Source organism: Loxodonta africana, chromosome 2, assembly GCF_030014295.1.
Source record: "Loxodonta africana isolate mLoxAfr1 chromosome 2, mLoxAfr1.hap2, whole genome shotgun sequence".
NCBI classification, from domain to species: Eukaryota; Metazoa; Chordata; class Mammalia; order Proboscidea; family Elephantidae; genus Loxodonta; species Loxodonta africana.
In genome coordinates, this window is record NC_087343.1 from 166,242,087 (window position 1) to 166,263,992 (window position 21,906).

The 21,906-nt window shown below is 40.6% G+C and overlaps 1 protein-coding gene across 3 annotated transcripts in view; it reads right to left on the reverse strand.

The window, feature by feature from the left end:
* The window catches only part of SLC36A2 (solute carrier family 36 member 2), a 72,958-nt gene that overhangs the window by 11,511 nt on the left and 39,541 nt on the right, over nucleotides 1–21,906 (reverse strand). Inside the window, exon 8 of one of the 3 annotated variants that reach the window (XM_003404855.3) lies at nucleotides 450–616. The exons of 1 other annotated variant lie outside the window; for it this stretch is intronic. In XM_003404855.3, coding sequence (XP_003404903.2) covers nucleotides 450–616 — 167 coding nt within the window. Of the gene's footprint in view, nucleotides 1–429; nucleotides 617–21,906 lie in introns of all 3 variants that reach the window. One more of the 3 variants, XM_023550788.2, reaches the window with a different exon arrangement.

The window sequence follows — 21,906 nt, forward strand, 5'->3', positions numbered from 1 at the left end:
CCTCTGAGCATAAAACTCTTAGAGATTACAATGGTCTTCCTAGACTGTTTTTGTTTTCCTTATTTTCACCCTAGCTATTCCAACTAGGGGGATGTGCACCACAGCCTGTGGCAAGCAAGACCTGGTAACGCAGCCTTATTACATTGTAGTTGGAAGTGTTGCCTCTCGCCCTTGCCCAGTGCCCTTCCTTTCTCTCCTTTGGTGACCAAGGACTCTTTTTTTCCTCTCTTCTCAGATCATGTCCTTCTCAACAATAACATATCAAGGCCTAACTCAACCAACGATGCTGTCATCAGAGGATGATCCCAGAGCCCAGAATTCCAGTGATAACTGCTTCTGTCTATGGAAGCTCTCTAGACCTCAGTCTTTCATTGTAGAAGGGGAGAGGAAGTGATCTACACGTCCTCACTGAGCCCAGCATCCCCCCACCTGAGAGCCCAAGTAGGTACCAGCAGTTGGGCAGGTTGAGGGTTATGCTGGCCTTGATGTCATCTCCAAACTGTAGGTACCCCAGAGTCCCGATGATGATGTACAGGGCAGTGATGATGAACATTCCCAAAGACACGATGGCTGGGAAGCGGTGGGTATCCTTCATATTGTTCTCCAGAGGCAGAACCTACAGAAACATCACCGCGTAGGAAGAGAGGAGAAGGAGAAACCTGAATATAAGGCAGGTATGGAGTCCTGTGAGTCAGAATTGACTCGATGGTACTAGGTTTGGTTTGTTTTTTTTGTGGAGTCCCAAGATAAGCCCTCTGTCCTACAGGGTTGCTATGGGTTGGAATCGACTCGACGGCCCTGGGTTTTTTAAGATGAGCCCTGGATGGTTCAGAGTGGAAAGGGCCCTGAGATTATCTAGACCAAGGATCTCACACTCCTGGGTAGCTAGATCTGGCCAGCAGATGCATTTTGTTTGACTAGCAAAGTCTTTAAAAAATATGAATACATTTAGGCAAAACATTCTCGCATTTACCAGTCTCTGCCCTTCCCCACCCTCGACACTGACTTTTTACCCACATTACTTCCAAAAGGCATTTGAGTTTGAGAGTTGTAATTTTAGCTTGCTCATCTCTCTACTCTGTAGAGATGAGACCCAGAAAAGGAAGGGCTTAGCTGAGGTTACACAGTGGGCTGATAACAGAGCTTTCTGGTTCCCCCAGCAGTGCGTTTTATCATGTCCTTACTCTTGTTCTCAGGATCTGTCTTTTACCCAAATAGAATCCAGTTGAGGCCAGCCTACCTCTTGGGCCTACTGGGCATCATAGGAACCAACCCTCCAGCCTCTCATCCCATATATTTCCTTCTCAGACTCCTTCTGACGGAGAGACCACCCCTACCTTCTCCTTGATCAGCCTTATTCTTGATCAGGCTCTCTGCTAAGCACACAGTATATGCATAGTCTGATTTAACTGTTCTTTGCCTTAGTTTCCTTATGTGAAAATGGGCACAAAAGTAAAACTTACCTCTGCAGAATTTTTTATGGGAGAATTCCATGAGCACATGGCACCATAATGGCACACGGTAAGGGCCTAGCAAATTTCAGCTGTTATTTTTTAAGAAAGTGAAATCCACAACTCTAAGAATGATACTATACTATTTTATAGATGAGGAACATGAGACCCTGAAGATGATGTAACTTGCCCCACGTTAAACAACTTGAAGCCACAAAAATGTGTGGGCAGGAGTTCAAGCACTTTAGAGTCTCTAGGGTGCTTGCCACCAACAGTAAGATGCTTGTGTAAGGATAAGGTGTGACATGAGACATGGGACAGAGCATTAGGCTGCCCATCAGCCACAAAAAAAAAAAAAAAAACTCTCATGCAATGGAGGTACACTGTAAAACAAAACACTGATGAATCCCTGTGGAAGACTCCCTGCTAGGAATTTTATTTGACTCTGGAAAATCACAGTTTCAATATAAGGGAATAGGATTCTTGACATCTAAGAGAAGTGAGCCTGGAGCTCCCTGCTGTGGGGACGCTGGTTTGGGGTTCATGTTTGAAAATGCTATAAACTGAATACGCTAGAAGAAATTTGGAATTTTTATTGTCACTTTGGGAAAATGAGTTCCCATTTGCTTTTTTTCTTCCACTTTTGGGAAAATGAGTTCCCATTTGTGTTGTCTTTTCTGTCCTCTTTGGGAGCTTCTGTTTGGTGTTCAGCTCTCGTCAGAGGGTCTGATTCCTCCATCTGAGACTCTGACAAGTTAGTAAGTTTTATCTAGAACCTGTTTTTCTCTTGATTTGGGTTGATTTTACCAAAGAATTGCTGTAGACATTTTGAGAAACTGGGTTCCCTATTCGCTTTGTGTGGTGTTAAGAATGTGTTGTTGTCACTACTTTGAATATTGGACACAACATCTAGAAAGAAGATAAACAGGGAAACAGAGGACCTGAAAGACACTATAAATGAACTAGATCTATACAATGAAAACTATAAAACACTGCTGAAAAAGATTAAAGAAGACTTATATAAATGGAAAGATATTTCATGTTCATGGATTGGAAGACATATATAGAACACTCCACCCAACAACAGCACAATATACATTCTACTCCAGTGCACATAGATCATTCTCTAGGAGAGACCACATTTTAGGTCACAAAGCAAGTCTTGATAAACCTAATAAGATTGAAATCATACAAAGTATTTTCTCTGAACACAACGGAGTGAAGCTAGAACTAAATAAGAGAAAAAACCTGGAAAATACACAAACATATGAAAATTAAACAAGACACTATTAAACTACCAATGGGTCAAGAAAGAAATTAAAAGAGAAATCACAAATTTCTTAGAGTCAAATGAAAATGAAATTACAATATGCGAAATCTTATGGGATGCAGTGAAGGTAAGACAGGGAGCAAAGGCCCTGAGATCAGAGGATGTCTGTTTGAGAAACAGTGAAGAGACTGGTGTGGTTAGAGGAGAAGCAAGTAAAAGAGAAATAGGCTCTATTATAAGGGAGGTAACAGGAGATTGAGTGGGGAACCTAGAGACTTAGTAAGACAAGGAACAGAGGGGCCTCCAAATCTGCAAACAAAGTAACAAGAAATACACCAGGGCACAGAAACAAAGCTGTTCCCCAGAACAATGGGGCAGGGAATCAAAAAATAGCCCACAAACTTCTTTAAAGTTGCCTTTTTTTTTCCATAAATAAACAGCTGGAGAAAACTAGGCCCAGGGACATGCATAGAACATCCACCTGTGACCGCTGTGTGACCTTTCACCGGGGCAGTGAGGGGCTACAGCCCCAGCTGGGGAATCAAACCCGGAAAGCGGGAGACTGCGCAGGCGTGACACCCCATAATAAGTCCTGCTACGAATCCCAGAGGCCTCCAGGACAGGAGCCGTCTTGGAAAGCTGCTGTGCACTCACCTTAGTTAACATATCCTCGCCTGTGCCTGTGAATAAACGTGAATCTTTTCCTGCTCAAGAACTTTTAAAAAACTCGGGCCTGTCTTTTGTTCTGTGAGATGAGGGTAAGCGTTGCTCTAAGCTTTCCTCATCTCCACTTGACAAGCCTCTTCAGTAAAGCTTTTCTCTCATGGAAAACTACATGCCTTACCTGCTCATTCTTGACCAGTGAGAGGCAAGAACCTTATTCTGCTAACAATTTTGGTGAGCCAGCCAGGAGACACAAAGGGATCCTTTGTGTCCCGTTCTCAAACCTGAGGCAGTGGAGAGGAGAATTGCCTGACCCTGGAGGATGAACGAAGCAGCTGTCAAGACTGATTTATTCTTGAGTTTCTCAGCTGGGTAAGGACTTATCCCCTTTACTCCTCGTGGCCCGACTTTAGTTTCATTTTCCTCCCGAGCAAACTTCCTGTCTTTCTGTCTGTTTTTCCTTGGAAACTTGAAGCGCAATGACGAGGACTCAATAGAAATCTGAGTGGTGGATGAGTCGCTCGCCTGGGTAAGGCCACCCGGGAGTCCCCCGTGGATGGGTGTCTCCTACTGTGGGGACTGGAGGCACTAGTGAAGGGTGAAGCATCCCCAGAGTGATGGGCCTAAACTGTCCCTAGGGACCAAGGGATGTCTTTTAAAGGGTCTCCAGTGCGACCGGTCATTTGACCCTAGGGACCAAGAGATACTTAAACCTCAGGGACTAGGGGTCTCTCATTCAGAAATTAATAAAAAGATCTCAGGGTTGTCCCCAGGGAGATGGGTCACTTGACCCTAGGGACCAAGGGACACATTCCACGGAGCATCCCCAGAGCAGTGGGCTTTTCAAGCCCTAGGGACCAAGGGACGCCTTCTGTTTGACCCCGGGGAGCAGGGAATTTCTGACCTGCTGGTAGTGCACTCTTGGCAGGAACTGCAGCCTGCCCCTTTTCCTCTCTTTGCTCTCCTCTCAAGCTGGCCTTTTGCCCCGCCACTTGATTCAGCTGTTGTTTTGTGTCTAGATATTGTCTGCCTCTAGATGGTACACCCTGTTTCTGGGGAATGGTTGTAGATGTCTCTGTTTGGATTGAGAGACTGAAGCCCCTCTGTTTGGTATTGGGGTTAAGAGGTATCCGGAAGTTCAAAGTAGAGATTCAGATATTCCTGGCTTGTGGGGTCTGAGTGCTGTCTGTTTGTTTTATGTGTGAATGGGACTGTGTAGGAGGTTGAGACTGTGAGATTGTCTCGGTCTCCTCTGTCTGTGTTTTATGTGTAATGTATGTGTTGCTTAGAAACTAATCGGTGAAGAGAAATCCAGGTTAAATTGGAGCATACTTGTGGAGCCTCCTGAGAATTTACTGATTGGGCTGTTTACTTAGCAACTGGTCATCTTTTGCTCTAGGTGGTTTGAAGAAAAAAGGTAATTTTGTCTTAAAGGAAAAGTAGTTCCAGAACAGCAAAAGAGAAAGAAATTGTTGTCTTTTGCCTTTTAGAATATCTGGAATTGGGATGACTCCCTCCAGCTTCCAGTCTCCCTAGCTAACAATTAGATTCATTTACAAAATTGCTAAAGGGCTTTGGTATTTACTGGGTAGATAGCCTTTCAAAATGCCTCTGTATGTAAATGAATCAGAATAGGCTTATCTTGTCTTCTACCTTGAGTTAAAAGGTAGGTAGGGTGGGGCAAAATCAGGCCTCCTTAGGCCCCAGCCCTCAGCTGCCAAGGCCACAATGGAACAAGCCTGAAATGGCCTAGAGAAATGTTAATTGCTCAGTTACGCAGAAATCTTGTGATTTCCAAAGCCATTTGATAAAATTAGATTGGAAAAATATGAGAAATAGTAAAAGTTGAATGAAAATTTGGAACATTTAAAGAAACTTGTTTTATTTTTTAGGTAACTTATTGATGTTAAATTGAATCTCCTTCAAAGACAAAGGTTCAGTCTGTCATTAGAATAAGATTCCTGAGTCAGAAACCAAGCCACATGGCTTTAAGAAAAAACTAAGGGTTTTATTTTAAGATCTTTGGGTTAAATAACTAAAGCATTGTTTCTTGGTAACTTATGATAAACTCCTGACAAGTTTGATAGCCACAAAATTTTTTATAAAGAAAAAGTGCTAAAAAGGTTTATTTATCATGATATAAATTACATGGAGCATGTTTTTAAAGTCATAAGAAGTGCCTGATTCTTTCTCTTTGGGTTATTGCTAACTTTGTTGATTTATTTTTTTGAGTCTAACATCATTAAAAGCCAATGGTTTGACCAAAAGCAAAGAAGTTTCCTGAATAAACTGAATGCTTCGAAGGCCAGCGTAGCAGGGGCAGGGGCCTGGGGACCATGGTTTCAAGGGACATCTAAGTCAATTGGCATAATAAAATCTATTAAGAAAACATTCTGCATCCCACTTTGAAGAGTGGTGTCTGGGGTGTTAAATGCTAGCAAGCAGCCATCTAAGATGCATCAATTGGTCTCAACCCACCTGGATCAAAGGAGAATGAAGAACACCAAGGACACAAGGTGATTACGAGCCCAAGAGACAGAAAGGGCCGCATGAACCAGTGACTACATCATCCTGAGACCAGAAGAACTAGATGGTGCCCAGCTACAACGAATGACTGTCCTGACAGGGAACACAACAGAGAACCCCTAAGAGAGCAGGAGAGCAGTGGGATGCAGACCCCAAATTCTCATACGACCAAACTTAATGGTCTGACTGAGACAAGAAGGACCCCAGTGGTAATGGCCCCCAGACCTTCTGTTGCCCCAGGACAGGAACCGTCCCCGTCCCCGAAGCCAACTTTTCAGATATAGATTGGACTGGACAATGGGTTGGAGAGGAATGCTGGTGAGGAGTGAGCTTCTTGGATCAGGTGGACACTTGGGACTATGTTGGCATCTCCTGCCTGAAGCGGAGATGAGAAGGTGGAGGGGGTTAGAAGCTGGTGAAATGGACACGAAAAGAGAGAGTGGAGGGAGAGGGCAGGCTGTCTCATTAGGGGGAGAGTAATTGGGAGTGTGTATCAAGGTGTATATGGGTTTTTGTGTGAGAGACTGACTTGATTTGTAAACTTTCACTTAAAGCACAATAAAAATTTTTTAAAAAGCCAATGGTTTGACTGGAAAATTCACATCATTTACCTATGAAGTTATTTCGTTGCTGTTCAGGTATTTAGAGCCTTAATGGTCTTGGCATATTCTTGATATATCCTGACTGTATGGTGTTGTATCTTGGGATTATGTGTTACATCCGAAGTTCTTTAAAAATATGGTTAATGGTTATTATTAGAAATATTTTTATCTGAAGTTTTTCTTAACTGATTTTATTTGGCCTTTACATTGTGCTTGTAATCGATTTCTGTCAGGTCTTTTACCATTAAGAATTATGTTTACAAATTAATCATGGTTATATTAAGTTTTGTCAGCTACAGATAAGTTGTTACTTTACTGATTTCCTGAAAACACTGGACCAAAATATCTCAACTAAAGGGTACTATGGGTTTTATGTGAGAATACTCCCGATGCTTTAAGATCCTACTTTCTAGAGATAAGAAACCATGTTCCTCTTTTCCCCTAAATTATCTAACTAAAAAAAAAATTTTTTTTTTCTAGTGGGTTTAAATATTGTAACTCTTGAGTTAGAAGTTCTTGTTGACAAACTTAACAAAGTTGTGAATATCATAACCAGAAAGGTGTCTGAAATATGAGCTGTGATTTTACAAACTAAAATAGCAATCAGAACATAGTTGTTGCTGAGGCACATGAGAACAGTTACTCATGCTGCTTATGCGTGAACAAACACCTCGTGATTTTTGTTTCCTTGGTTCAAAGGCCTTAGGGTCATGGTTTCATTGGTGATTTCAGACAACTGGCCTAATGTTAGTGTTTACCTCCTGGTTAGCTGTATGGTGCCTGAGATCTTAAAAACAGACAGGATTGAATATTTTTAATCAAAGATTCTATAACAAGATCCTGCCATGGAAAAGTTGTATGTAATTCTCTTAGAATCCAGATTTCTGACTTTCATAAAAGTTGGGGCAACGCACACAGGCCATAACCTCTGGGTGTCCTTTTACAAACAATTGTCCAGATAAACTAGCAAGACCATTTTGCTCTGGGCATTGTGCTTTTTTTTTTTTTTGAAGAATTCAGTCTGTTTTGAAAAACTGACTCCAAAGATTAGGCTGAGAGTTATGTTTAGGGTAAATATACAGAAAATTATGTATCTTAAACCAGATTCTCAGAGGAGATCAACTTCACGGCTCAGATTCCATTTTGTCTGAGATTCCACTTCTGCTTCTGAATAAGTGACCCATGAGTGTTAAAAGGTGAACCAAAGAGGGACAGCTTGCCCTCAGGGAGAACACTTAGTATGTTTTAGATGATTTAACTGAAGGCCTCCAACAAGAAAAGCCATGGGTGAAAGCTGAGTTGTCACATGTAAGTTTTTCTATATTTTCTGTTTTCTCTGGAAAAACTTTGCGTGTTAAAGATAATGCTAAATTTATCATCCTTTGTAAAACAAAAGTCAGAAGAAATCCCATTGGTCTAACACTCAGGGTATGGTTGGTAACTTCAATTCCTATTTATGGTATATATAAATTGGAGAAATCTTTAAGAAATTTATGCAAAAAAAAAAAAAAATTAGAGAGTACGTAGAAGACCCTGAGAGATTTAAAGATGAGTTCATGAAATGCAGCTTAAATTTTAATCTGACCTAGAGAGATGTGATGGTCATTTTAACTCACTGTTATAGTACAGATGAGAAGAGACTAAGATCCTGACTAAGGCTGTAGAACAGAGGATGCTAACTGTCCACAACCAACACATGTTATTTTCAGACTGGGAGGAGAAACAGTCCCCGATGCGGAGCTGAACTGGGATTACAATAGAGATGGTAAAAAAAAAAAAAAAGAGCCAACTATTTAGTTGCATGTGTACTAGGTGAGATTTAGAAGTGTATAGACAAGTCTGTTAATTATAATAGGGTAAAAGAAATTACCCAGGCAGCAGAAGAGGACCCAGCAGTCTTCCTCAGCAGGCTGACTGAGGCTTTTAAGAAATAGTCTGACCCTGAGAGCCCAGGAGAAAAGACTTTACTAACTATGATTAAAAAGAAACTGTAAAAGATAGAGGCAGGACCCCAGACTCCACTCTCACGACTGGTTGAGGAAGCCTTTAAGGTCTTTAACAACAGGGACCTGGCAGCAGAGGATAAAATGAAGAAAAAGGCCTGATTGTTGGCAGTAACACTTCAGGGCCCACCTCAAGGTAACCCAACAGGATCCTGAAGACCAAGACCTCCACGAGAATTTCTTCATCAGCTGGTGAGTATCAAGCCAGACCAATGTAGGTATTGAAAAAAGGAGAGGCCACTAAGGTGGAGTGTCCTGAGTGTTCTATAGCAGGGCACCCAGTTGACTTCCCCCAGAGGCCAGTCCAGGCAGGCCCACAGCACCTAATGTCCATCTCGGAAGAAGAGGAAGAGCAGCCCTATTGACGAGGCCCAGAAGTCCACTCAGCTCCCGGCCAGAAGACCATCACTATTTCCGCAAGACAGCTTTGAGTTACTCTCGATGTGGGAGGTAAGGAGACTGAATTCTTGCTAGACACAAAAGCTACTTTCTCTGTTTTAACCCAAAATACAGGCCCATTCTCCAGTCATGACCGTACAGTTATGGGGGTTGACGGAAAGCCTAAGGTAAGGAACTTTACTTTTCTCCTTTTCTGTGAAGTGGGCCAAAGAATGTAAAAAACAAAAGAAGGGGAGGCCAAGATATTTGGTGGACAGTGTAGAAAACACTCCCCCTATTACTTGGTTTCTACCTTTTTTGGGCCCTCCTCCTAGATGGCCCAGAGTTAAACTTAAAGGTGTGCCAAACTTTGAACCCTGTCACCCTTTTACCACCCTTCAGAGTACCTGAGCCTATTCATAACTGTATAGAAGTAGTTAATGAGGTCTACGCTAGTCATCCAAACCTCCAAGAAAAACCCCTAGAAAACCCAGAGGTTGAATGGTATATGGATGGGAGCAGCTTTGTCGAACGAGGCATCTGTAAAGCAGGTTATACAATTGTCAGCCAGACTGGTGTTATTGAGACAAGAGCTTTACCACCAGAAACATCAGCCCAAAAAGCTGAGCTAACTGCCCTGGTACGTGCCCTAAAAGAAAAGAAGGGGTTTTCTTATGATGACACAGGATGGATGAAGAATGATGAGGGAGTGTTATAGGTGCCTGAGTATTTATAATGGAGAATAGTAAAAGCCTTCCATGATCCCACACACTGTGGCAGGGATGCCCTCCTAGGACTATTGTCTAAATGTATAAAAAAGAAACGGTCTATTAAAAGAAATAATTCCCCGATTTAGATCACCAAGGTCTTTCCATGACAGTAGCCACCGTAGTGTCTAAAGCCTTGACCGGGGGAATAATACTATTCACGTTTGGCCCCTGCCTGTTTAAACTTTTAGTTAGGCCGAACTCCTGGTCATGCAAGACTACCAACTGATTCCCCAAGAAGGAGTCCTGACAGTAACTTAAATCAGGTAGTGAGAGACTTCTGCTTGGTTAGGCAAGAACAACACCCCAGTCCAGCATGAAGAAGATACAGAATCGGAGATCTCCATCCACATTCCCATAAAGATTTAGGGGTTGAAGCCTCTCGGAGGGGCGTAAGACAGGGAGCAAAGGCCCTGCGATCGGAGGGTGCCTGTTTGAGGAACAGCGAAGAGACTGGTGTGGTTAGAGAAGCAAGTAAAAGAGAAATAGACTATATTATAAGGGAGGTAATAAGAGATTGAGTGTGGAACCTAGAGACTTAGTGAGACAAGGAACAGAGGGGTCCCCAAATCTGCAAACAAAGTAACAAGAAATAGACCAGGGCACAGAAACAAAGCTGTTCCCCAGAACAATGGGGCAGGGTATCCAAAAATAGCCCACAAACTTCTTTAAAGTTGCCTTTCATAAATAAACAGCTGGAGAAAACCAGGCCCAGGGACATGCACAGAACATCCATGTGTGACCTTCCACCAGGGGCAGTGAGGGGCTACAGCCCCAGCCAGGGAATCAAATACGGAGAGCGGGAGACTGCGCAGGCGTGACACCCCATAATAAGTCCTGCTACGAATCCCAGAGGCCTCCAGGACAGGAGCCATCTTGGAAAGCTGCTGCGCACGCACCTTAGTTAACATATCCCCACCTGTGCCTATGAATAAACATGAATCTTTTCCAGCCCAGGAACTTTTAAAAACTCAGGCCTGTCTTTTGTTCTGTGAGATAAGGGTAAGCGTTGCTCTAGGCCCTCCTCGTCTCCGCTTGCAAGCCTCTTCAATAAAGCTTTGCTCGTGTGGAAAACTACATGCCTTACCAGCTCGTTCTTGACCAGTGAGAGGCAAGAACCTTATTCCAGTAACAAAGGCAGTACTCAGAGGGGAATTGTGGTGTGATACATTGCTTTTATATGGCCTTTCTCACCAGTCTCTTATAATTCCCACCAAAAGATTGGGTGGAACTGTGCAAATAAGGTGTTTGTGGCCCACCAAGGGGATTGGACAGCTTACCAATAATGCAAATAAGGTGCATGGCACCCTTGTGGGGGTGGGACCATGCAGATAAGGTGTATGGAACTCTAACGAGGGGATTGGTCAGTTTTGCCATCTCAGTAGGCTTAAAAAGAGCTAATCCTAGAGCAGAAGGGGAATTGACTACCACCAAGAAAGAAGAGCTAGGAGTGGAGTATGTCTTTAGGACCAGGGTTCCCTGTGCCAAGAACACCCTTGACCTTGGAGACACAGAGGGGAGCTGTAACACAGAAAACGGCGTGAGTCAGTGATGTGAGATGGCAAGAATCAGGGGCCTGGTGTGAGATGGCTGCAGTGGGGCTTGCCAATCCATGGGGCTAAGAGGTGTAATACTTGCCAAGAAGGCTCCCCGGCAGGTCCCAGTGAGAGAAGGCCGCCAGTGGGGCCCAGCGGCAGCAAAACCACAGCAGGGCCTGGTGGCAGAGTATGAAAAGAAGCCATCCTGATCAAGGAACTGAGTTATTGTTCCTATTACTTCCAGGTTGATCCCATTTCTAAGTTGTACCCTGTTACTTCCCTAATAAACCACCACTTAACTGCAACTACAGTTTGTGAGTTTTGTGAGATGTTGCAGTGAGTTATTGAACTCAAAGACAGGAGAGAATGTACCGAGGGTATGGAAAGTAGTTGATGTTAGAGATGATGGAGTGGTACAGCAGTTTGGGAGAGTTGGACATTTGGGACATCTTTAACCTCCACCTCATAAGAACCAGCTTTGCGCTGATCCTTGTAAAACAAACTATTCATTTAGAAACTTATAGCAGAAATGCCTACATAAAAAAGAAGAAAGATCTCAAGTTAACAGCCTAACTTGACCATTTTAGGAACTAGAAAGAGAAGAGCAAACTAAGCCTAAACCTACCAGAAGAAAGGAAATAAAGATCAGAGCAGAAATAAATAAAATTGAGAACAGAAAAACAATAGAGTGAATCAATAAAACCACAAGTTGGTTCTTTGAAAAGATCAATAAAATTGACAAACCTTTAGCTAGACTGACAAAGAAAAGATGCAAATAACCAAAATAAAAAATGAAAGAGGGGGCCTTACAACTGATCTGGTAGAAATAGAATTATGACAGAATATTAGTAACAAGTTTATGGCAACAAATTGGATAAACTAGATGAAATGGACAAATTCTTAGAAGCACACAACCTACCCAAACTGACTCAAGAGAAACTAGAAAGTCTTAACATATCCATAACAAGTGAATCATTTGAGTCAGTGATCAAAAGCCTCGAAAAAAAAAAGTACCGGAACAGATGGCTTCACTAGGGAATTCTACCAAACATTTAGAGAATAATTGACACCAATACTGGTTAAACTCTTCCAAAAGATGGAGAAGGAAGGAATACTCCCTAATTCATTCTATGAAGCAAGCCCTGATACCCAAACCAAACAGAGATACTACAAGAAAAGAAAACTACAGGCCAACATCTCTTATGAATATAAGTGCTAAAATCCTCAACAAAATACTAGTGAACAGAATTCAACAGCACATTAAAACGGTCATATACCATGACCAAGTGAGATTTATTCCAGGAATGCGGGGATGGTTCAACATTAGGAAATCAATCAACATAACACACTACATAAATAGAACAAAAGAAAAGAACCACATGATCATCTATGGATGCAGAAAAGCATTTGGTAATATCCAACACCGTTTCTTGATGAAAACCCTAAAGAAGATTGAAATAAAAGAGAAATTTCTCAATATGATTCAGGGCATATACGAAAAGCCAACAGCCAACATTATACTTAATGGAGAAAGACTAAGAGCTTTTCCCTTGAAATTGGGAATAAGATATGGGTGCCCACTTTCATCATTTCTATTCAATATTGTATTAGAAGTTCCAGCCAGAGCAATAAGTTGAGAAAAAGAAATAAAAGGTATCCAGATTGGAAATAAAAAAAGTAAAATGATCTCTATGTAGATGATATGATCCTATATCTAGAAAATCCCAAAAAGTCCACAAAAACACTTCTAGAGCTAATAGAAGAGTTTTGCAAAGTTGCAGGGTACAAGGTCAACAAACAAAAATCAGTTGGGTTTCTATACATGAGCAATGAGAAATGTGAAAGGGAAATTAGGGAAACAATTCCATTTACAATAGCATCTAAGAAAAAAATATCTAGGAATAAATCTAACCAGGGATGTAAAAGTCTTATACGATGAAAACTAAAAACTGCCAAAAGAGATTAAAGACTACTGAAAGAAAGGGAAAGATATTTCACGTTCATGGATCGGAAAACTTAGTATTGTTAAGATGTCAAATACTACCAAAAGCAATCTATAAATTCAATGCAATTCCAGCAGCCTTCTTTACATGGAATGGCCAGAGGCCCTGAATAACTAAAACAATGTTGAAACAGAAGAACAAAGTAGGAGGACTCATACTTCCTGATTTCAAAACATACTATAATGCTATAGCAGTCAAAACAGTCTGGTACTGGTATAACCATAGACACATAGACCAATGGAATAAAATTGAGAGCCCAGAAATAAACCCACACATCTATGGTCATTTGATTCTTAACAAGGGTGCTAGGTCCATTCAATGGGGGAACAAAGAGTGCCTTCAATAAACGGTGTTAGGAAAATTGTATTTCCACATGCAGAAAAATGAAACAGGATACATGCCTCACACCATACACAAAAACAAATTACAAATGGATTAAGGACCTAACTGTGCAGACTAAAACCATGAAATTCTTAGAAGAAAATGCAGGGGCAATGCTGTCAGGCGTAGCTTTTAACAATGGATTATCTCATATGATAACAAAAGTGCAAACAAAAAAAGACAAAATAAATAAATGGAACCTCATTAAAATTTAAAATTTTATTCATCAAAAGATTTTACCAAAAAAGTGAAAAGGCAAACTACCAACTGGGAGAATATCTTCAGAAACCATATATCCAGAAAAAACCTAATAACCAAAAAATATATAAAACTTCAACAATTTAACACTAAAAAGACAAATAATCCAAATATAAAATGGGCCAAAGACCTGAATAGACATTTCACCAAAGAGGACATTCAAATGCCTGTCAAACACATGAAAAGATGCTCAGCGACATTAGACATCAGAGATATGCAAATCAAAACCACAATGAGATACCGTTTCACTCCCACTAGTATGGCTAAAATTAAAAAGAAAGAAAATAACAAATATTGGCATGGATGTGAGGAAATTGGAACACTTGTCCATTGCAGGTGAGAATGTAAAATGATACAGTCATTGTGGAAAACAGAGTGTTAGCTCTTCAAAAAACTAAAAATAGAACTACCATATGATCCAGCAATTCCACTCGTAGGTAAATACAAAAAAGACTTGAAAGCAGAGACTCAAAAAGAGACTTCTACACCAATATTCACTGCAACACTATTCACGATAGCAAAAGGTAGAAACAACTTAAATGCACATCAACAGATGAATGGATAAACAAAATGTGGCACACACATACAATGGAATACTACTCAGCCAGAAGGAGAAATGAAGCCTCGATACATGCTACAGTAGAAATGGAGCTTGAAGACGTTATGTTGAGCGAAATTAGCCAATCACAAAATGACAAATATTGTATGACCTCCTTACATAAAAAGACAAGAAAAGGCAAGTGTATAGGGACCAAAGTTTATTAGTGGTTACCAGGGGCAGAAGGGAAGGGGAAAAGGGGAGTTAATGGTGATGGAAAAACTGCATTGATTAAGGGTAGGGTTGCGCAGGTGATTATTGTAATTGCTGTCAATAAGTTATACACCTGTAAAAAGTTGAATTGGCAAAAGTTGTGTGATAGATATATTTACAACAATTAAAAAAAAAAAAGAGTAGCTGTTGAGGCTGCTTATGTACAACTAAACACCTCGTGGGATTTGGTTCCTTGGTTTGGAGATTTAGGGTCATGGTTTCACACAACATCCCAGTTAACTGGCCAAATAACGTGTTTAGTGCTTCCGTTCTACCTCCTAGTTCATTGTGTAGTATCTGGGGTCTTAAAAGCTTGCAAATGGCCTTCCAGGACACAAAAATTGATCTCTATTCACCTGGAATAACAGGAAGAAGGAGAGTCAGGAATAGGAGGAGGATATGGAATGTGTGGCTAATTGTCTCCGTGAAAAACTTCCTCCTTTGCCATGAGACTAGAACTGGATGGTGCTTAACTACCATTACTGAATATTTTGATCAAAGATTTCATAGAAGAATCCTGATCAAAAGGTCAAGAATACAGAACAGAAATTCAAGTTCTCACAAGCGCCAGACTATCTGGAGCTATGAGGGGTAGATGACCCTCTGAAATTATTGCCTGAGATAATTTTTAAACCTTAACCCCCCCCTCAAAAAAAAAACTCCAAGTTTTCTTAAAACCAAACAGTAGTGTAGCTTAACTGGTGAAAAAGGTCTGCCTTGAGCATTATGCTGTTTTAAGAACTATCTATATGGGATCATATTGACGATAGCAGCTTGAAAGATTGGACAGGGACCCTGGGGAGTAGAGAGTTTATGTTAATGAGGGAGGAACAACTCAGAAAAGGAGGATGAGAATGTTGCACAACTCAAAGAATAATCAATGTCACTGAGTTGTACACGTAGAAACTGTTGGATTGGTGTGTGTTTTGCTGTGTATATTCTCCACAACAACAAAATAAACAAAATTTAGGAAAAAACAATAAAGATGACAACAAAATAATAGCCCAGAAAAAAAAAAAAAAAAAAGAATATGTTTTTGCTGTCGTGAGGTGCTATGGAGTCTGTTCTGATTCATAGTGACCCTGTATATAACAGAACAAAACACTTTTCTGGTCCTGTGCTACCCTCAAAATCCTTGCTGTGTTTGAGCCCATTATTGCAGCCACTGTGTCAATTCTGCTCATTGAGGGTGTTCCTCTTTAGTTCTCTAACCCTCTACTTTACTAAGCATGATGTTCTTTTCCAGGGACTGGTCTCTCCTGATAACATGTCTAAAGTATGTGAGACAAAGTCTTTCCATCCTCGCTTCTGATGAGCATTCTGGCTGTATTTCTTCCAAGACATATTTGTTTGCTCTTCTGACAGTCCAGGGTATATTCAATATTCTTCAGGAATGCCATAAATCAAATGCATCCATTATTCTTTGGTCATCCTTATTCATTTTCCAGCTTTTGCATGCATATGAGGCAATGAAAACTACCATGGCTTGGGTCAGGAGCACCTTAGCCCTCAAAGTGACATCTTTGCTTTCTAACACTTCAAAGAGGTCTTTTGCAGAAGATTTGCCCAATGCAACATATTACTTGATTTCTTGACTGCAGCTTCCATGGATGTTGATTGTGGATCCAAGTAAAATGAATTCTGGACAACTTGAATCTTTTTTCCATTTATCATGATGTTGCTTATTGGTCCGGTCATAATAATTTTTGTTGAGGTATAATCCACACTGAAGGTTGTAGTTTTTGGTCTTCACCAGCAAGTGCTGCAAGTCCTCCATTTTCAACAGGAAAGACTATGTCATCGCAGGTTGTTAATGAGTTTTCCTCCAATCCTGGTGCTGCATTCTTCTTCATACAGTCCAGCTTCTTGGATTATTTGTTCAGCATACAGATTGAATAAGTATGGTGAAAGGATACAACCCTAATGCACACTTTTCTTGACTTTAAACCATGAAGTATCCCCTCGTTTTGTTCAAATGAAGGCCTCTTTGCCTATGTACATTTTCCTCATGAGCACAATTAAGTGTTCTGGAATTCCCACTCTTCACAATGTTATCCAAAATTTGTTATGATCCACACAGTCGAATGCCTTTGCATAGTCAATAAAACACAGGTAAACATCTTTCTGGTATTCTCTGCTTTCAGCCAAGATCCATCAGACATCGGAAATGATATTTCTTATTCCACATCCTCTTCTGAATCCAACTTGAATTTCTGGCAGTTCCCTGTCTATTTACTGCTGCAATTGTTTTTTGAATTATCTTCAGCAAAATTTTACTTGCAGGTAATATTTAATGATATTGTTTGACAATTTCCACATTCTGTTGGATTACCTTTTTTGGAATAAGCACAAATATGAATCTCTTCCAGTAGGTTGGCCAGGTAGCTGTCTCCCATATTTCTTGGCATAGATGAGTGTGCGCCTCCAGCATTGCATCCATTTGCTGAAACATCTCAATTGGTAGTCTGTCAGTTTCTGGAGCCGTGTGTTTTGCCAATGCCTTAAGTGCAACTTGGACTTCTTCCTTCAATACTATCAGTTCTTGATCATATCCTACCTCCTGAAGTAGTTGAATGTAGACCAATTCTTTTTGGTACAGTGACTCTGTCTGTTCCTTCCATATTCTTTTGATGCTTCCTGTTTCGTTTGATATTTTTTCCATAGAATCCTTCAGTATTGCAGTTTGAGGCTTGAATTTTTTCTTCAGTTCTTTCAGCTTGAGAAATACCAAGCATGTTCTTCCATTTTGGTTTTCTAACTCCAGGTCTTCGCACATTTCATTATAATACTTTGTCTTCTTCAGCAGCCCTTTGAAATCTTTTGTTCAGCATTTCTACCTCATTATTTCTTCTATTTTCTTTATCTGCTTGAAGTTCAAGAGTAAGTTTTCAGTCTCTTCTGACATCCATTTTGGTCTTTTCATTATGTCTTTTTAATTACTTTTTGCTTTCTTCATGTACGATGTCCTTGATGTCATGCTACACCTTATCTGGTTTTCGTATTAGTTTTCAACGCATCAAATCTGTTCTTCAGATGGTCTGTAAATTTAGGTGAGCTATACTCAGGGTCGTACTTTGGTTCTCGTGCAAATTTTCTTTTCTTCAGCTTCAACTTAAATTTGCATATGAGAAATTGACGGTCTGTTCTGCAGATGGCCCCGGGCCTTGTTTTGACTGACTATATTGAGCTTCTCCATTGTCTGTTTCCACAGATGCAATTGATTTGATTCCTGTGTATTTCATCTGGTGAGGTTCACGTGTATAGCCCTTTCATGATCCATGGAATATATGGTGGCTCACCCACTCTTTTGGCTGTCAGGTTTCCTGGGACTCTACTTTTCCCAATGAAAGTTCTCACTGCCCTCCAGTGGCAACTGGTGTAACAGGGAAAGGCAAAAGAAACATTCATTGAAGGAAAATGGCTGGAGTATCAGGCTTAAATATGAGGTACTGCCTCCAGGAAGTGTGACTGGGTAAAAATTTTGTCTCTTTTGGCTTTTGTATAGCTAGATAAGACTTGTAAGCACATTAATGTTTTCCTGTGTGATATTTAGGGAGCTCCAATGGATTTAGTTTTTGTGTGTGCGTGTGTCATATTGGAAAGCCAGAGGTGCCCAGTGTACTCCAACAGAAGGTGTCCTGCAATACATCCTACCACCCATGTACAATGGGACAGGTGGACACCCACCAATCATGGTGGCTGAGAAATTCCAAGTTTTGTGGTATACATGCTCCCATATAATGTTTCTTATAATCCATATTGCCAACCAAAAATTTAAACACATTCCATGACTCAGCATGCTTCCATTAATGAAAACACATGGTATTGGTAGATATGTAACCTGAACAGGGGTGGGAGGGCATACGGAAGTACACCAAAAAACATGTGTACATGCTGCAAATAATCCCTCATCTACCATTTAGTGCTCACAGAAGGAGCTCATGAAAACTTCTTAGCCATAACCATACACCTGAGATACTGGGTTTGAGGGCTAGGGAACATAGTTTTGGGGGACATCTAGGTCAACTGGCATATCATAATCTATATAGACTATGCTGTACATCCTACGTTGTTAAGAAGCAACTGGGGTCTTAAAAGTTTGTGACTGGCCATCTAAGATACAACGATTGGCCTCTTCCTGTCCAGAGCAAAGAAGAGTGAAGAAAACCAAAGGCTCAATGAAACAATTAGTCCAAAGGACTAATGGACCACATGAGTCATGTCCTCCAGGAGCCTGAGACCAGAACTAGATGGTGCCTGGCTACCACTATCGACTGCTCTGATCAGGACCACAAGAGTAGGTAGGTCATGGACAGAGTGGGAAAGAAATGTAAAACAAAATTCAACCTCATAAATAAGATCAGAATTACTGGTCTGATAGAGACTGGTGAGACCCCCGAGACTATGGCCCTTAGACACCCATCAAACTTGGAACTGAAATCACCCCCAGAGATCAGATTATAGACATACAATAGACAGGCCTATAAAATGAACAGTAGCACCAATGAGGAATGAATACCTCAGAACAATCAACTATACAAGACCTAAAGAACAGCATTTGCCCAAAAGCTAAAGCTCAGAAGGATGATAGGGGCAGGAAAACTGGACACAGGAGACCCAGGGAGGAAGGAGGGAGAGTACTGACACATTCAGTTGTTGAATAGAAATCTAATTTGCTCTGTAAACTTTAACCTAAACAAAAATAAAATGTTCAAAAAAAAAAAAAAAAAAAAGGCAGAGCCAAGATGGCAGAATAAACCGATGCTTCCCGCGAGCCCTCTTTACAAAAAAGACCCAAAAAAATAAGTGAGACCAGTACATTTGTGACAAGCTGGGAGCCCTGAGCATCAAAGGCAGGGGGAAGGAGAGACTGTTAAGAAGTGGAGAGGAGTTACTAGACCTGAATCGCGGGGAGCCCTCAGGCACCATTCCCTGAGTGGCGGCAGCAGGGGCAGTGGCCACGGGCTGGTCCTAATATTTGCCCGCAGTTTCCTCAGGGAGAAGCAACCAGCCACACAGCCTACTCACACCTCTGGAACCTGAGGAAAACGGCGCTCTTGGCACAAGCTAAGTACTTGTGTATATTTTACCGCGCCCTCCCCACCCCCAAGCTGGCTTCAGCAGCTGAATCCCTGGGCCTGAGATAGACCCTGGTGAGCACCTAGACCCATCCTCCTGGCCTTGGGAAAGGAAAAAATTTGCAACTGGGAGGAGAAGATAATTTGCTAGCTCCATTTACCAGGGGAGCTCAGGACAGAAGCAGCTCCTGTCCAGGCATAAAAGTAGAAGCTAGAATTTCTGAACTCGAAGATAAATCACTTGGCACTAATATATTTGAAGAAAAATCAGACAAAAGAATTAAAAAAAATGAAGAAACCTTAAGAATCATGTGGGACTCTATCAAGAGACATAACCTACTAGTTATTGGAGTACCAGAACAGGGAGGGATAACAGAAAATACAGAGAAAATTGTTGAAGATTTGTTGACAGAAAACTTCCCTGATATTGTGAAAGATGGGAAGATATCTATCCAAGATGCTTATTGAACTCTGCATAAGGTAGATCTTAAAAGAAAGTCACCAAGACATATTATAATCAAGCTTGCCAAAACCAAAGATAAAGAGAGAATTATAAGAGCAGCAAGAGATAAATGAAAAGTCACCTACAAAGGAGAGCCAATAAGAATAAGCTCGGACTACTCGGCAGATGTGCAGGCAAGAAGGCAATGGGATGACATATTTAAAAAATCGAAGGAAAAAACTGCCTGCCAAGAATCATATATCCAGCAAAACTGTCTCTTAAATGTGAAGGTGAAATTAAGACATCTCCAGATAAACAAAGTTGAGGGAGTTTGTAAAAACCAAACCAAAACTACAAGAAATACAAAAGGGAATTCTTTGGTTAGAAAATCAATAATATCAGGTATCAACCCAAGACTAGAACACTGGGCAGAGCAACCAAAAGTCAACCCACACAGGGAAATAAAAAAAAAAAAAAGCCAAAAACAGGGTAACAGCGATCTTAGTATATTAAAAAAAAAAAAAAGGCAACATTAAAATAATAAAGCGGGACTAAGAAATGTAATCATACACCTTCCATTCCATATGGAGAGGAAGATACGGTGATAAAAAGGAAATAAAAGTTAGTTTCAAATTTAGAAAAATAGGGATAAGTAATAAGGTAATCACAAAGGAGACAAACTATCCTACTCATCAAAATGAAATACAAGGGAAAAATACAGACTCAGCAAAAACAAAGTCAAGAAAAACAAATATGAGGAAAGGACAATACACAAGGAAAATTTATTCAGCACATAAAATCAAGTGGGAAAAGGAAACTGTCAACACACACAAAAGGACATCAAAATGATAGCACTCATACCTATCCATAATTACCCTGAATGTAAATGGTCTAAATGCACCAATAAAGAGACAGAGAGTGGCAGAATGGATTAAAAAACAAGATCCGTCTATATGATGCCTACAAGAGACACACCTTAGATTAGAGACAAAAAACAAACTAAAACTCAAAGGATGGGAAAAAATATATCAAGCAAACAACAATCAGAAAAGAGCAGGAGTGGCAATATTAATTTCTGACAACATAGACTTTAAAGTTAAATCCATCAGAAAGGATAAGGAAGGACACTATATAATGATTAAAGGGACAATACACCAAGAAGATATAACCGTATTAAATATTTATGCACCCAATGACAGGGCTGCAAGATACATAAAACAAACTCTGTCAGCATTGAACAGTGAGATAGACGGCTCCACAGTAATAGTAGACTTCAAAAAACCACTTTCAGTGAAGGACAGGACATCCAGAAAGAAGCTCAATAAATACACGGAAGATCTAAATGCCACAATCAGCCAACGTGACATCATAGAGATATACAGAACACTCCACCCAACAGCAACAAACTATACTTTCTTTTGTAGTGCACATGGAATATTCTCTAGAATAGACCACATATTAGGTCATAAAGCAAGCCTTAGCAGAATCCAAAACATTGAAATATTACCAAGCATCTTCTCTGACCATAAGACCATAAAAGTGGAAATCAGTAACACGAAAAGCAGGAAAAAGAAATCAAACACTTGGAAACTGAACAATACCCTGCTCAAAAAAGACTGGATTATAGAAGACATTAAGGATGGAATAAAGAAATTCATAGAATCCAATGAGAATGAAAACACTTCCTATCAGAACCTTTGGGACACAGCAAAAGTGCTGCTCAGAGGCCAATTTA